The following is a 17,477-nucleotide window of genomic DNA, read 5'->3' as shown; positions in this document are numbered from 1 at the left end:
CCTTACTGATGTATGCACAACAACAATGCAAAATTTAGACCGTTTCTGCTGGTCTGCTTCTTAACTTTGTACAGAGACAAAAACCTTCCACTAAAATTCCTCACATACCTCTCAAATACAAACATATGTAAGTGAAATTATTATTCTAACAGATATACATTTATTTTTATAAATGCTTTCCAAATGTCATTATATTTGCCCACAGACAATCTATGACTTCAATACGACTTGCTTCCTGTAGGACTGCAGTCTTATCTGCCTACCAAAAAACGCCAGCTCCTTTTTATTCAAGGCTGTTCCTTAAATGAGGTGGAAGAAGGGAGAAGCACCACTTTCAAAGGGAAGGCGAACAAGTGGCCTCTGCTGCCACTCACAGCCTGGTACTGGTACTCCACGTGCCTCAGTGTGTTGCTAAACCACAAAGATACAAAATATGTAAGGGGGACTTGCAACAAAACGTTTCTCATGGATGCTGCTGCTCAGGGGTTGAGCAGCTGCCCATGCCCTCTTCCAGCATACTCCATTCCGCTTCCCGCCCAAGCCAGCATTCTGTGGCCACTGAGCATGCTCAGTCCTCACTGGATTGTTTAGACTCCCCTGCAATTTTTATTTTTTGTCCTTTTGCAAACTTTGGGATCCTCTGAGGCCTGGTGAGTGTATATGCTCTCGAGTTTTAATAAAATAAATTTAAAATTAATTTAATTTAAAATTTAAAATTAATTTAATTTAAAATAAAATTAAGTTAAATTCAAATTTAATTATAATTATAACCCCTCTTCATTCATGTCCCGCCTCCTCTTCTTCCAGCGCGCAAGTGGGGCGTGGATTTGACTGTGCAAAGCGCACCGACGAGGATGAATAGCTGCGTGGCTCAGCGACGTCTTTTCCGCTTTCCCCGCACTTGGCGGCGCTCCAACAGAGCCCCGGAAGTGAGAGGCGTCGCCGCGTGCGTCGCCGAACTCTTCCCTCCTGGCGCGTCCCGCTTCCCCCCGCCCCGGCGCCGTCCGTGACGTCATCACACCTTTCCCCGGCGGAAGCGCCTCGCGATTGGCGGGCCGGCCGACTATATATAGGCGTCACGAGGCGCCGCGGCCTTCTTTCTCTCCGACCCCAGGGAGGCCTCCATACGGCGTTGTAGCCGCGTGAGTTGGCGCGGGGAAGCGGGCGGGGAATGGGGGGGGGGGAGCGAAAAGGCGTCTTGGGAGGAGGAAGAGGGGGCCGGGGCGGCAGCGTGGGGGGCCCTTGGGGGGGGGGAGAGGACGGAGCTGGTCCCCCTTCCGCTGGTGGGCCCTTCGCTCGAGGCCCCGCAGCTGCAGCGAAATAACCCGGCCTTGGAGGCGCCCGGAGAGGCCCCCAGCGCAACCCGTGCTGAGCTTTTAACCCAGATCAGGAATATATACATTGCTATCACTGGATTTCCGTACCGCCCTTCATCCGAGGATCGCAGAGCGCTTTGCAATATATATATATATACACACACACACAAATATCTATATATTTATATATGTATGTGTGTGTGTGTGTGTGTATACACGCACACACATATATATCACAAATATATATATAAAACACACACATATATCACAAATATCTCAGAGCGCTTTGCAATATATCTATATATATATTTACACAAATATAACATATATATATATATATATTTGTGTGTGTGTATACACACACATATATATCACAAATATATATTACAAATATATATATATAACACAAATTCGTTGGAAGCAAAAGCAATAACACACCTGAACACTGTTTAAATGGCCCTGGACGGTTCAGTTAGCCAAAAGTCATGGAGAATAGGAATAATTTTTCCTTGGTGCCTAAAGGTAATGGATGCCGGCGATTTCTCCTTGCTTCACCTCGTCACCTGACGTCGTTACGTAGTTAATTTGATGTTCCTTGCCATCCCCCCCCCACAAGGATTCGAGGCAGATTACAGATAAAATAGGGACCGTTAGAAAGGACAACCGCACATGTGTATATACACAATATTGAAAAGGACAGCGAAAATGGCGCTGCACCAGCCTTTTCATTACAGTCAGTTCCCAAAAGCCTCTTGGAGTAAGATCTCTCTAAAGACTGCAAGGAGAGAGCCGGTTTTAAGTTCTCTAGGAAGAGAGTTCCAGAGTCTGGGAATTACATCTACTGTACAATGTAAATAAAACACAGCGAAAACGTTAATTTGCCTCAAAATATCTGCTTCCACTTTTTTTTTTAATAAAAAAAAGAGCTCCCAGATGAGTAGTCTTCTTTGGCCTTTCTAAGAAATATTACTCCATTGCAGGCATTGAATGGTTTCCCTTGATTTGGAGACCATAGTCGCTTTTATATGATGGTTGTGTATATTTTGAGCTTGGCAGCAGAATCATGGGCTTTTGTTGCTTAATAGCCTCCTGGTTGAAACCCTTTAAAAACATTTAAATAAAGCATAATTTTGATGCAAACATACCAATTTAAGCTTAATAGTAATTAATTTTATATAATAGGCTTAGCATAAAGGTTGCAATTTTTCATTTTGAATTGCTGCAGTTTGTTGTAAGGTGCCCTATTTATTTAAAGCACTTTTATGATCTTCCAGCCAAAAAAGGTTCCCAGAGCAGGTTGCATGAAACCAATGATAGGATCACCCAAGTTTGCGTGCTTCCAGGTTCTTTAAATGACCAGCATAAATGGAAACATCTGAGAGGAGAAGCCCAACAAAGCTGATTCAGGGATCCCATCTGCCTCTGCTGCAGCCTAATGGCTGCTGTTAGATGACAGTTTTAGGCCAGAAATGTGATTATGTTGCCTCTTCAATTGCCACTATATAAGATCTTTCTTATATAAGATCTTTTTCCTGCCCACCTAGCAGTTTGACAGCACGTCAAAGTGCAAGTAGATAAATAGGTACCGCTCCGGCGGGAAGGTAAACTTTGTTTCCGTGTGCTGCTCTGGTTCGCCAAAAGCAGCTTGGCCGCATGACCCGGAAGCTGTCTGCGGACAAATGCTGGCTCCCTCGGCCTATAGAGCGAGATGAGCGCCGCAACCCCAGTCATTCACGACTGGACCTAACAGTCAGGGGTACCTTTACCTTTAAGATCTTTCTTAAATCACAAAGTAACTGTAAATCACATGCAGAACCCAAGGGTTTTTTATCATTCTTGTATTGAAGAAGACTTTGCAGTCATATATGTGCCTCTGCAGTGACAGTAGTTCACTATTGCTCCCATTTCATAGATTGGCATGGAGACCTGACAGTGATGTTCCTTTCCCATACTAACATAAGCTGATTCTGTTTTAGGTTTCCTGTCGTTGCTTTAAAAGGAAACTTCACAATGTCCGGAGGTCTTGATGTTCTGCAGATGAAGGAGGAAGATGTCCTCAAATTCCTTGCTGCAGGAACCCACTTGGGAGGCACCAATCTTGACTTTCAGATGGAACAGTACATTTATAAAAGAAAAAGTGATGGTAAGAATCTTGTAGAATGTCAGGGTGATTTTTTAATAGTCTGTTGTTTGTGGCGATGCTAGACAGCAGTGGCTTATGAGTGCAAAGCAGCATTGGATTTTACATTTTTCTGTTCAGTTATTTATATATTCATTCTATATACTATTGCTTACTGCTTTTCACTTCCTTTAGTCCAATTCCTTGCCAAGAATGCACATGCTGAACTTGCCTATTCAAATAAGTGAATTGCTTTTGTCAATTGTTCTATGTCTAAGCCAGGGCTGGGAATTTCTTGCCCTTCAAATGTTATTAGGCTACAACTACCACCATCCCTGTTTATTAGCCATTTTTGCTAGGGCTGATGGGAGGACTCTTTTAACAATATGTGGAATGGGTCACAGGTTTCCTGTTCCTTGTCCTGGCCTATCTTGCAGTACTCTAGGAGTAAACTGACATCTAGGGGTTCTTTACATTTCAGGACAGGTTTTTTGTCCTTTGTTTTACTTCTTTGTGTTCTGATGTTTATCATGGAGACATGTCACAAAGAATAGCTTTGGTGGCTTGAGTAAGATTCGATATAATTCAGGCAGCTTGATCTACATGTTTGGTTTTAGCTGCACGCTATTAAAGCTCAGAGGTGAGGTCAGTTTCTGGCCTATGAACTCTTGAGTGTCGGAAGTGTGCTACAGTAAACGCTGGCAGGATTTTCGCTAACGCCAGGAGAGCTATGCTCTATGACTGGAGTTTGATAGTAGTCACTGCCACATCCATGCCAAGCTTGATAAAGTGAAGGGACATGTTTAATAATACTTTGTAAACATGAAACTCTGTATTTACTGTTGAGTCACTATGAGTGGGAAGGGAAGACCCCCTCGTGCAAAATTGTCCTCTGAAGTGTAACCACGGCAAAGCAGTAAGTGTAGGAACCCTCATGCCACTTGCACATTCCTTTGAATCGTCACTTCCCAGATGAAGGCAAACCAGAGGATGAAATCAGTACTTCCCCATGTCTTTTTGGAGCCATTTTCCATTCTCATGCACTTGTATCTTTTTAACGAGTGCAAACAACTGCAGTCTGGAAGCAAGATTCAATACAAGTGCGTCCAGTTGCCAGTTTCTATTATTTAAAACACTGTTATGTTTTATGTAGGTATTTACATTATCAATCTGAAGAGAACGTGGGAAAAGCTGCTTTTGGCTGCTCGTGCCATTGTTGCCATCGAGAATCCGGCTGATGTGAGCGTTATCTCCTCCAGGAATACTGGACAGGTATGGGAGTATGTCTAGGAATGCGAATTGTGTGGCTTCTCGGGAAAATACATAGTATCATGATAGGGTTGGCTCTAGTATTTTTGCAGATCTGTAAATTGAATAAAAGAGGAACCAAATGTTTCAGCACTTGTCTCAAAAATAACCATGCAAGCCAGGCCTCTGTTGAAAATGCAACATAAATTGTAGAAGAAATTCAACCATTTCAGCCTTGTTTATTATCTCCCCACTGTAGCGTGCTGTTCTGAAATTTGCTGCTGCAACTGGAGCTACACCAATTGCTGGCCGTTTCACTCCTGGCACTTTCACCAATCAGATCCAGGCTGCCTTCCGTGAGCCCCGCCTCTTGGTAGTCACTGATCCAAGAGCTGACCATCAGCCACTGACCGAAGCCTCATATGTAAACATCCCTACCATTGCCTTGTGCAATACCGATTCTCCCCTGCGCTATGTGGATATTGCAATTCCATGCAACAACAAGGTAGTGTATTCTCTTTATGTCTATCCGTGGTTTTCTTTTAAAGGCATTTTCTGGGTGTGATTTTCAAAGTTTGCAGTCAAAGCTTACTGCTGTGTTTAGATAGAAGGCAGCAATAAGTTTTGGAGGGGGGAAATGGGTTGTGTGCACATAGTTAGAGCTCAGAGCTGAGGTCAGTTTCTGGCCAATGAACTCCTGAGTGTAGGAACTGTGCTACATCAATCTTGGCAGGATTTTTCGCTAACGCCACAAGGACTTTCACGGTCCAATGAGTGGAGTTTGATAGTGATTCTTGCCACACCTTTATGAGAAATGATAAAGGTAGTTGAAGGACGTACCTACCTCATTTTTAATATATTTTACCCCATTGTTCTGCTTTTGAATTTGCTGAGCAGTCTTACCAAAACTTGATTGCCTGTGTCTTTTAGTAAAATATGGTTTTTTTGCCAATTTACCCTATTATTTCCTGATACTTTTTGTTGTTGAGAATCTTGGTCCTAATGGATAAATATCTAATCTGTGCTCCAGGGGGCTCATTCAGTTGGCCTGATGTGGTGGATGTTGGCTCGTGAGGTCTTGCGTATGCGTGGTACTATTTCCCGTGAACACCCATGGGAGGTCATGCCTGATCTCTACTTCTACCGGGATCCTGAAGAGGTAAGCTCGGATTGGCACACAGTATTGTGTTGGTATTTTAGGAGGAGGAAGGAAAAGAACATGGCTTTGGCAAAGCAGCATGACCCACACCCTGTCCACGCAATCCCCACCCAGAGGTTCACAGTGTGAGGAGGCACTTCTGGAGCAAAATGTTTCTTTAACGTTTACACCATGTGTGATTGACACCTTATGGTTTCTCTTTTTTTTTTTTTTAAAAAAAATATTTATTAACAGTTTAAAGATTACAGAAGAAAGCAAAAGAATTAAACAATACAATACAGAAACAAAAACACTACATAACCATAACACTAAAACATTGAATTAACATAACAAAACAACAACAGTTTAAAACACATCCAATAGTTTCAATATCTTATCTTTCATTCACTTGTTTCAACGACCTCCTCACACCTCCCTTTTTGTATTCCACTTCAATTAACTGTTTCAGCAATTCCTTTCCATCTTCCTCTGTTTTCTGTTCTGTAATTTTTCTTAACATGTTCTAACCTTATTTTTCCCTTTAATACATTAGTATCTATTTGTACTTAGTTATAACATTTCTACTAAAGCCATGTAACTTCATTCCAACATTTTTCTAACATTCATTAATTTTACAGTATTTCTGTAAATAGTCTTTAAACTTTTTCCAGTCTTCTTCCACCGACTCTTCTCCCTGGTCTCGGATTCTGCCAGTCATTTCCGCCAGTTCCAGACACCTTATGGTTTCTCAATAGGAGGGCACCAAAGTTAGTCACAGACATAAACTCTTTGTAGAGGAACCTTTCAACAGCTCTACTGAACCAAGTCTTTGGTAGACCTTTTCCAGCTAGAATGGCTATCAGCGTTCTAACCAGCAACACCCACTCAGCCCCTTCTGGGATTTAATTTCCTCTGATGGGATCAAAGCTGGGTTGCCCAGCCTAGCCATCCCCACTCAGATGGTTCAAACCCCAATTGCTCACACTGACAGCCCGACTCCTACGGGGAGAGTCAAATACCTATCTGCTAGGTCCCTGTCTAACCTGCAGACAATCCGTGTCTGCCCTCTCTGACAGGTGCATGGCCCGGTTGATTAGGGCGTGGTGCTTGATAATGCCAAGGTTGCAGGTTTGATCCCTGTACGGGAGAGCTGCATATTACTGCATTGCAGGGAGTTGGACTAGATAAGCCTCAGGGTCCCTTCCAATTCTGTGGTTCTATTGTGACTCTTAAAGCGCTGCATCTAACTGCTTTCTCCTGATTGGCTCTGGGTCTCTCCAGCTCTCATTAGTTGCCGGGTCACCAGGAGGCAGGCCCATAGCTTGTCTGTCGCAGAAGATATCAGTAACATTAGCTTGTGTATGGGCCTATGGCCGTAATAAATATTGTTGTTATTCTTGTTGTTGTCTTGTGTTAATCTCTCTCTCAGATTGAAAAGGAGGAGCAGGCTGCAGCTGAGAAGGCGGTTACAAAGGAGGAATTCCAAGGCGAATGGACTGCGCCTGCACCCGAATTCACTGCTCCGCCGCAGCCTGAGGTGGCTGATTGGTCTGAAGGTGTGCAAGTGCCGTCTGTGCCAATACAGACGACATTCCCAGCTGGTAAGTATCTTGAAAGATGAAACTACATCTCTTGATGACAGTGAACTGTAAAATTATTTGGGCACTTGCGTCAATGGTGTTTCTATCTTCTCCAACAGAGGTTTCTGTGATAAAATCTCGAGATGTATTAGTCCTCAGACGTGACAGGGAGGGTTGGGGGTGTTTGCCTGAGTTTAACATTTCTGATGGTGGTTTTACATATGTTTTTTTTCCAGAGGACTGGAGTGCACAACCTGCCACTGAAGACTGGTCTGCAGCCCCCACTGCTCAGGCAACTGAGTGGGTAGGGACTGCCACGGAATGGTCTTAGTACATCTACAGGAATTCATGAGTACAGTGAAAAATAAAGATCTTAATACAAGGCTTGGCTTGCTTTTCTGATATGTAGTGTTGTCCTGGTGTGCTCTGAGATCCATGAGCTCTCATATAAAATAGGCATTGTGCACATGCACAATCAAAACAAAAAATTCCTTCCAGTAGCACCTTAAAGACCAACTAAGTTAGTTCTAGGTATGAGCTTTCGTGTGCATGCACACTTCTTCAGATACACTGAAACAAGTCACCAGACCCTTATATATAGTGAGAAGGTGGGGAGGGGTATTACTCAGAAGGGTGGTGGGAATGGGTGATTGGCAGATAGCTGTGATGAGCCTGTTGACGACGACTGCAATAGGTCTTACAGGAAAAAGCAAGGGGTGAGAAGGTGAAAAATGGCTTTGTCATGTATAATGAGATAAGAATCCAATGTCTTTGTTCAGACCAGGTCTCTCCATGGTTTTAAGTTTGGTAATAAGTTGCAATTCAGCAGCTTCTCTTTCCAGTCTATTTCTGAAATTCCTTTGTAATAGAACAGCTACTTTGAGATCTTGTATAGAATGTCCTGGGAGATTGAAGTGTTCTCCTACTGGTTTCTCTGTCTTGTGATTCCTGATGTCAGATTTATGCACAATCAAGTCAACCACAGTGTTACAGAATCTTACAATCTGACATTTGATAAATTTTAGAAGTTTATGCATCAATGATGTTTTATACTGATTGTGTATTTTACAGGGCATGTTTGAATAATTTTGGTCACACCCATGCTATGATGCCTTACAGTGTTTTACCCAGGGCAGGGCCCACTGTGGCAGCTGATAAACTTTATCAGCTAGTGGTCATGTTTTTGAATTAAGTAGACTATTGGGCCAGCACATTACCTTTGAGCAGTATGTAATTTCCGAAAAGACACATCAAAGTGCTTTTAAACCCCTTTCTCCTCTGTGTGAATAGGGGGCTTTTTTTAGAGCTGAAGCTGCTTTGTTCCACAAAACGAAATTTAAAAAATTGTTTCGAGTACAGCAGACCAACACAGCTACCTACCTGTAACGTGTTTCACAAAAGTTTAACGTCCTAGCCACTCAGAAAAAAAGGACAATACCTTTATTAGGTCAACCAAAATGTTACAAAATAGTGTGTAAGTTTTCCTTTACTTCACAAATTTTTACCCGCCTCTATGTTAAAGATAGGGAGAAAAAGGTAGCTGATGGGCCTTTGCTGAAAGTCTTAAGAATTTGTGTAGGAGCAGTTAGCAGATAAGCAAAGGAAATCTTTTCAGATACTGTAGGTTTCAAATAGCACCCTGGTCTTATGGGAAGGAGCACTCTAGAGACCAATAAAGACAATGCTGCTCAGAGATCAGTCGGTCAGTCTGGAAAGTGGGATGGCTCCTGCCACTGGAGAGGAGGCAAGAAGCTGGGACCCTGCCTGATCCATACTAGGTAAGACCTTTATTAGGCTTTCTCTTGACTTTTTGACAAGTAATGGTATCTATAGGTTCAGGCAGGGTTGGTCTGGCTAGACGAATGCTTCTTCCCCCTGGTATGGAGGCAAAAGACTTGAGGACCCAACCCAAGTTCTCCAATAAGAAGCATCCCTTTACTGGGAATGTCTTTCATCGATAATTGGCAAAACTTGGAGTTTTTAAAAAGTTAATTATAGCTCTATGCCAGTTCTTTTACACAAACATGCATATAATTCACACATACTTTGACTAATAATAATACTTTGGATAATCTGAGTCCAAGCAATAGCTAAATATCAGCCGTGGTTTGGAAAATAAATGCAAGGACATACTATAATATACAAATTCCAAGGACCTGTTACTACAACATCATTGTTTAATTGTATGCCATAGTTAAGCCATGCTGAAGGCGGCTTACGACGTGAAAGGATTTACAAAATATAACAAAAGTCATAAGCAATAAAAGTCAAAGGGCCACAAAACACACCTGTTCTTAATCAAACCTGCCACAGTGAGGTTTGGAAAAAAAAAATCCTATGGGATCCCACAGGATGCTTTGTTTCAAGCCAAAATATGGGACATTTTTGCTGGAGAGGGCTTCAAGTGCATAGGGAGGGGAGAGTTGCATCAATTCACATATTTTGCTAGCATTTGAACCCACCATGAAAGGTAGGTTAGAATTAATGTTCTCATATTGCAGATTGGTCATGGTGAGAATGCAGGGAGTGGAGTCCTTGGAGTAAGAAGTTTTGAAGCAGTGGCTTTTACGTCACTTATTTTGCTCTTAACAGTTCTTAAAATGTAGCTGCTTTTTATTGGAAAACTTATAACCTTTAAAGAGACATTCAGGGTTTTTCTTTCATGTAAATGCATCTAAAGATAACTTCTTAAAAGCCTGGAAGTGAATGAAAACATAATCATTTGCAATCTTATTTTTCATGCTGCTTGACCTCAGTCCTAGGTCTATATTTTCAAATAATAATAAATAATAAATATTTTTTTATTTATACCCCTGCCCTTCCTGGTTCAGAAAACCGGGCTCAGGGCAGCTAACAACAAAATAAAACACTTAATTGATGCAACAAAAAAGCATAAAATACGGTATAAAACGTGAATAACAATAAATTCAGAATTCAAAAATCAGTTTAGGGGGAAATCAATCTAATAAACATTAGATAATCACCACGGCTAGCTGGCGAAATTACTCCTATTTGGGCCAGCAAGGAGACCAGGGGAGAATTAGCTGTGGGATCCCAGAGTGGGTAATCATAAAAAGGGGGAGGGGGAGGGAAGGAAGGGGAATAAAAGAATAAATGGTGGACCTGTTGTCTTAGCATTGCTCATTCTGAACCCACCTCAAAAAAGACATGTTCCTGATGGTTTAAGCACTGCATATGCTCAAAAGGAAAAGGGGGTTTGGAGAAGTGACCACAGGAGGCTGTTTTTATATGATGGACTTTGACAGTGATGTACTTTAGACCTCAAATGTGGATGTGTAAAATTTCTACTTGCAGGAATTGATGTGCAGCATACATTTCCAGTGCACGTAGATGAATTGTGTTTTAATGGTAGTTAATGAGTCTTGGACGCGGGTGGCGCTGTGGGTAAAACCACAGTGCCTAGGACTTGCCGATCGTATGGTCGGCAGTTCAAATCCCCGCGGCGGGGTGAGCTCCCGTCGTTCGGTCCCAGCTCCTGTCCACCTAGCAGTTCAAAAGCACGCTTAAAGTGCAAGTAGATAAAAAGGTACCGCTTTATAGCGGGAAGGTAAACGGCGTTCCGTGTGCTGCGCTGGTGCAGGCTCGCCAGAGCAGTGATGTCACACTGGCCATGTGACCCGGAAGCGTCTGCAGACGGCGCTGGCTCCCGGCCTCTAGAGTGAGATGAGCGCACAACCCTAGAGTCTGTCAAGACTGGCCCGTACGGGCAGGGGTACCTTTAATGAGTCTTACCCCTTCCCATTCCAGGGGCTGGTCCCCTAGGCTGTGGCATCTTTGGATTTGGTCTTGGTTGGTTAGGCAGCCCGCCTCTTGGGCTTGGTGGCCGAGTCACTACAACAGCAGGCTGGAGTGTGGCTCCTCTTGCAGGGTTCTCAGGATTACTGTTTCTGGTGGTGCTTGCCTCTTCCTTCATTGCAGGAGTGTTTTTAATGTTGGCAGACTCAGGCTTGTTATCTTGTAAAAGGAAAGGAACATTCAGCGCTTTTTCGCATATTAACTAACCCATCCATGCATCCTTCAGATCTCATTTAGCTGTTATTTTTGTGCACAGCAAAGCCACTGAGGCAAGCAGTTAAATTCCCCTTGATATCTCTATTAGTTGTTGCATTAGCTAAACTTTTATAATAGTTCAACATCAACCTCCAGAGGGACTCCAGTCCACCTTACCAGATGCATGGAGGGACATCCTCATGAATACACAGGATTTGGGTAAGTATCAGTGAGGTCAGAGGGCAATGAAATGCTAACAAGTAAAACCTGAGAATTACACAATTAACAGTGGTATTTTACATAATCAGTAGGTGTAACAGACAACCTGGCACTGGTCAGCTAATTAATACAATGCTAAAAATCCTTTGTCTCTGTTTAGGCCAGAAATGATAGCACTGAAGTTGTCACCTGATGGCATAATGATGTTTAAAATAGTCTGTGTAAAGTGAGCCAGACTATAATCCAGTCATTGGGCAAAAAAAGGTTTTCACTTTTGAGAGAGAGATAAATAGTGTCACCAAAAATGCTGATTATATTTCAATGGCTGGGTTAACCTAGTTTTCACCTAGTGCCTAAATGAGGCCAACATGGGACAACCTGATGCCATTTAGGGAGGGGGTTCTATAATGTGGGGGGCACTGAGAACACCCTGTCTCATGCAGTCACCTGTCCAACAGAAACTAAAACTGGAATAACAACCAGGGCATCCTCAGTAAATCTTAGTCATTTTTACAGGTTTTTGATTCCAAGTTGTTTAAACCTTTGTATACCAATACCAAAACATTGAACTGAGCCCAGGGATTTACTAAAAGAATTACTGGTACATTGACTAGCATTGATGGAAGGCCAGCGTGTTGGGCTGTTTTTACCTTCTGTTGGTTTGGGTCCATCCATGGCCTTTGCACGTGGAACAAGCAAGTCTTCCAAATCTTGCATTGCGGGATTGGTGGAAGCTTTGTTATTCTTCTTGTTTTTCTCATCTTCACGTTGCTACAGAGCATGGCACATAAAAACGTTAGGGTCATATCCTTTGCAATTAATGGACCTAAGCTCGTCCTGATGATTAATTTCAGTTGGCCTACGCCAAGTAGGACTAGCGTTGGACACAGCTCTCAGGCATCATCATCATTTTTTAAAAATAATTATGGTAAAAGCTACAAATTAAGGGAGAACTAAAACAGAGGCTGAGACTTGAGTGTACTCAATATAAACCTGATGTTTTGAAACTGGAAAATTACCTGAAATGCAGCAATATTATTTATTTATAAATACACATACATATGAGAATGGAGAAACAGGGCAGGAAAAATGGTTTAAAACAACAGCCCAGGTTTGAGTAAAGCAGGGATGGAGAAACATTGAGGGGAGGGAAGTGACAATTTAAAACAATACCAGGATAAATACAATGAGCAGGATGGGACATTGGCAGTTTAAAACAAGGTTTGGGAATAGCGAGAAGGGTGTTTGAAAAAGCTCTGCTGTGTTAGCTTTTTGGTGTCAGCTTCTGTGTTGTGCTCATCTCTGATATTTCTCCTTTTAAAAACCGATTTGTTCTTCTTAAAAAACGACCTCTCAGCGTCCTGCCAGTGTTTAAAACTGTCATTTTCCTCTCAGAGTTTCTTTCTCCCTGCTTTACTTAAACTTCTGCTGTGGTAAAAGAGCTACTGAGAGGGAAATTGTGGTTTAAACAGCAGCAGAGGTTTGAATTAAGCAGGAATAGAGGATCGTGGAGAGAGAGAAAGGGGGCAATTTTAAACAGTTTTGAGGAGAGTGAGCAGGGATGACACTGGGGGAGGAGGACTGGCAGTTTAAAACAAGATCTGAGTACCGAGCGAAGGGAATTTGAAAAGGCTCTGCGTTGTGTTAGTGTCTGTGTTGTACCCAACACTTTTCCTTGTTAAAACTGGTTTGTTTGTTTTCTAAAAAACCACAAAGCCTCTGTGTACTCTCAGAATGGAGTTCTTCGGGTGGGGTGAGACATTCATTTGGAGAGTGTATTTATGCCAGTGGAGTGGGGCTGGGGGGCTGGATACATCATATATTTTCAAATGCTTGCCCCTAGATAGAGCTGCACACGGGTATATTTCATATTATAAAAATGTTGTAGCATTTTTTATATCAGTGTTAAGTGCATCTTAAAAAGTTGGGAATATGAGAATTTATTATGTAGTTTTAATATATAAAGAAGGAGCAGGTAATTCAGGATGAGCTAATATGTACTTAAGGAATGCTAGGAATGTAGCAATCGGCACATGCACTGGCACATGGATTTTTGAACCATGTGGTTCAACAATGGACCAAAACACCTGTGGTGTTTTCATTTGTAAGTTCATTTGATAAAATACAAACATACCATTTGCATTTTCTTCTTCAGCTCCGCATTGGCGTGTTGATAAGCTTCAGCCACAGCATTCAGGTAATATATAGCAAGGCTACAAAATCAAATATCAGTTAAACTTCTGTGACACGTTACAATGGCTTAACAGTAGACAAAAGAGGCAGGTTTAATTACTGATCTAAGAAATACAATATCAGTTAAACACTTTTTTTTGTTAATATACACATTTCCTATCAGTTATTAACAAAAAACAAATAAAAAAACCTTTCTTTTACAACTCTAGCAAAAAATATCAAAGCAGTTTACGAGAATCTATATATAATAAAAACCACAGAAAAATTTAAAATCAGAGGTCATCACCTGTTAAAGAAAGACATTGTCTTAATTGCCAGGATAGGTTTGGCAGCATATAAAAGTTTTCAGCAGGCGTTTAAAGGTTAAAACAGAATATTTATAAACTATATATAAGCATATCATTAAAAATATCAAAGTGGGTTACAAAAAAGTATTGTTGTTTTTGCTGCGGTGGAAAAATAATCTGTATTATGGATATAAGGAGTGGAGATGAATTAGGGTGAGAAGATTCTGCATAATCCATTAATGGTTGGTTTGATTTCAGGCTACACGCACAGCACAACATTTTAAATCCTAGCAATTTTTAAACCAATAACCTAAGGATACCTCTTGCTAAAATAAAACTCTTCTTCGCTCTCAGGTCCCCAGGCTATTGGAACAACCTACATCATAAGTAGAATGGTGGGTATAAGTAGTCCTGGATTTGCCACATAACCGAAGATCTTGGCCACAAAGGGAGGAAAATCGTGTTGGATGGTCGCTTGGATTACATCGTACATTTTCTTTTTACCACTGGAATGGTGCCAAACGGTTGCAAATGCTCCCCTGAAAGGTTTGGCGGTCGAAACAGAAGGCTTTTTATCACAGGACAAGAAATCAGAAGGTCACAATTTCATCAAAAACCTGACTTCCGGTAATTAATTCATAAAAGGTGCCCAACGGTTGCAAATGCTCCCCTGAAAGGTTTGGTGGTCGAAAGAGAAGGCTTTATATCACAGGACAAGAAATCAGCCCTCGACAACTTAACCGGCAGAAAAATATTTTTTTGAAAAAATCCCTAAGGCCCGGGGTCACAATTTCATCAAAAATCTGACTTTCGGAAATTGATTCACAAATGGTGCCCAACGGTTGCAAATGCTCCTCTGAAAGGTTTGGCGGTCGAAAGAGAAGGCTTTTTATCACAGGACAAGAAATCATCCCTCGACAACTTAACCGGCAGAAAAATATTTTTTTGAAAAAATCCCTAAGCCCCGGGGTCACAATTTCATCAAAAATCTGACTTTCGGAAATTGATTCAAAAATGGTGCCCAACGGTTGCAAATGCTTCTCTGAAAGGTTTGGCGGTCGAAACAGAAGGCTTTTTATCACAGGAAAAGAAATCAGCCCTCGACAACTTAACCGGCAGAAAAATATTTTTTTGAAAAAATCCCTAAGCCCCGGGGTCACAATTTCATCAAAAACCTGCCTTTTGGCTATTTACTCAAAAATGGTGGCCAACGGTTGCAAATGCTCCTCTGAAAGGTTTGGCGGTCGAAACAGATTTCTTTTTATCACAGGAAAAGAAATCAGCCCTCGACAATGTAATCGGCAGAAAAATAAATTTTGAAAAAATCCCTAAGCCCCGGGGTCCCAATTTCATCAAAAATCTGATTTTTGGCAATTGACTCAGAAATGGTGCCCAACGGTTACAAATGCTCCTCTGAAAGGTTTGGCGGTGGAAACAGATGTCTTTTTATCACAGGAAAAGAAATCAGCCCTCGACAACGTAACCGGCAGAAAATTTTTTTTTGAAAAAATCCCTAAGCCCCGGGGTCACAATTTCATCAAAAATCTGATTTTTGGCAATTGACTCAGAAATGGTGCCCAACGGTTACAAATGCTCCTCTGAAAGGTTTGGCGGTGGAAACAGATGTCTTTTTATCACAGGAAAAGAAATCAGCCCTCGACCATGTAATCGGCAGAAAAATATTTTTTTGAAAAAATCCCTAAGGCCCGGGGTCACAATTTCATCAAAAATCTGACTTTCGGAAATTGATTCACAAATGGTGCCCAACGGTTGCAAATGCTCCTCTGAAAGGTTTGGCGGTCGAAAGAGAAGGCTTTTTATCACAGGACAAGAAATCATCCCTCGACAACTTAACCGGCAGAAAAATATTTTTTTGAAAAAATCCCTAAGCCCCGGGGTCACAATTTCATCAAAAATCTGACTTTCGGAAATTGATTCAAAAATGGTGCCCAACGGTTGCAAATGCTTCTCTGAAAGGTTTGGCGGTCGAAACAGAAGGCTTTTTATCACAGGAAAAGAAATCAGCCCTCGACAACTTAACCGGCAGAAAAATATTTTTTTGAAAAAATCCCTAAGCCCCGGGGTCACAATTTCATCAAAAACCTGCCTTTTGGCTATTTACTCAAAAATGGTGGCCAACGGTTGCAAATGCTCCTCTGAAAGGTTTGGCGGTCGAAACAGATTTTTTTATCACAGGAAAAGAAATCAGCCCTCGACAATGTAATCGGCAGAAAAATAAATTTTGAAAAAATCCCTAAGCCCCGGGGTCCCAATTTCATCAAAAATCTGATTTTTGGCAATTGACTAAGAAATGGTGCCCAACGGTTACAAATGCTCCTCTGAAAGGTTTGGTGGTGGAAACAGATGTCTTTTTATCACAGGAAAAGAAATCAGCCCTCGACAATGTAATCGGCAGAAAAATATTTTTTTGAAAAAATCCCTAAGCCCCGGGGTCACAATTTCATCAAAAATCTGACTTTCGGAAATTGATTCACAAATGGTGCCCAACGGTTGCAAATGCTCCTCTGAAAGGTTTGGCGGTCGAAAGAGAAGGCTTTTTATCACAGGACAAGAAATCATCCCTCGACAACTTAACCGGCAGAAAAATATTTTTTTGAAAAAATCCCTAAGCCCCGGGGTCACAATTTCATCAAGAACTGACTTTTGGCAATTGACTCAAAAATGGTGCCCAACGGTTGCAAATGCTCCTCTGAAAGGTTTGGCGGTCGAAACAGATTTCTTTTTATCACAGGAAAAGAAATCAGCCCTCGACAATGTAATCGGCAGAAAAATATATTTTGAAAAAATCCCTAAGCCCCGGGATCACAATTTCAACAAAAATCTGACTTTCGGCAATTGATTCAAAAATGGTGCTCAACGGTTGCAAATGCTCCTCTGAAAGGTTTGGCGGTCGAAACAGATGTCTTTTTATCACAGGAAAAGAAATCAGCCCTTGACAACGTAACCGGCAGAAAAATATTTTTTTGAAAAAATCCCTAAGCCCCGGGGTCACAATTTCATAAAAAATCTGACGTTCGGAAATTGATGCAAAAATGGTGCCCAACGGTTGCAAATGCTCCTCTGAAAGGTTTGGGGGTCGAAACAGATGTCTTTTTATCACAGGACAAGAAATCAGCCCTCGACAACTTAACCGGCAGAAAAATATATTTTGAAAAAATCCCTAAGCCCCGGGGTCACAATTTCATCAACAATCTGACTTTCGGAAATTGATTCAAAAATCGTGCCCAACGGTTGCAAATGCGCCTCTGAAAGGTTTGGCGGTCGAAACAGATGTCTTTTTATCACAGGAAAAGAAATCAGCCCTCGACAACGTAACCGGCAGAAAAATATTTTTTTGAAAAAATC

At 41.7% G+C, this 17,477-nt stretch overlaps 2 protein-coding genes across 2 annotated transcripts; one reads left to right on the top strand and one right to left on the bottom strand.

The window, feature by feature from the left end:
- The first annotated feature begins 1,005 nt into the window (after positions 1 to 1,005).
- On the top strand, positions 1,006 to 7,779 carry RPSA (ribosomal protein SA). The gene is made up of 7 exons (XM_083706126.1): positions 1,006 to 1,142; positions 3,293 to 3,459; positions 4,589 to 4,707; positions 4,943 to 5,188; positions 5,714 to 5,842; positions 7,251 to 7,422; positions 7,638 to 7,779. The coding sequence occupies exons 2-7, from the start codon at positions 3,327 to 3,329 to the stop codon at positions 7,730 to 7,732; spliced, it is 894 nt and encodes a 297-aa protein (XP_083562252.1). The 5' UTR covers positions 1,006 to 1,142; positions 3,293 to 3,326; the 3' UTR covers positions 7,733 to 7,779.
- A 3,361-nt stretch (positions 7,780 to 11,140) lies between these two features.
- LOC310828606 (transmembrane channel-like protein 2-B) lies at positions 11,141 to 14,622 on the bottom strand (the record flags this gene model as incomplete). The annotated part of the gene is made up of 4 exons (XM_083706220.1): positions 14,492 to 14,622; positions 13,766 to 13,844; positions 12,282 to 12,402; positions 11,141 to 11,376 (listed from the first exon to the last, which is right to left on the bottom strand). Exons 1-4 carry the CDS (start codon positions 14,602 to 14,604, stop codon positions 11,141 to 11,143), a joined length of 549 nt encoding a protein of 182 aa, XP_083562346.1. The 5' UTR covers positions 14,605 to 14,622.
- Between the last annotated feature and the right edge of the window lie 2,855 nt (positions 14,623 to 17,477).

The sequence above is a fragment of the Podarcis gaigeae genome (genome assembly GCF_964106915.1).
Source record: "Podarcis gaigeae genome assembly, chromosome: 12".
Lineage (NCBI taxonomy): Eukaryota > Metazoa > Chordata > Lepidosauria > Squamata > Lacertidae > Podarcis > Podarcis gaigeae.
This window is presented reverse-complemented; position numbering and strand designations above follow the sequence as displayed.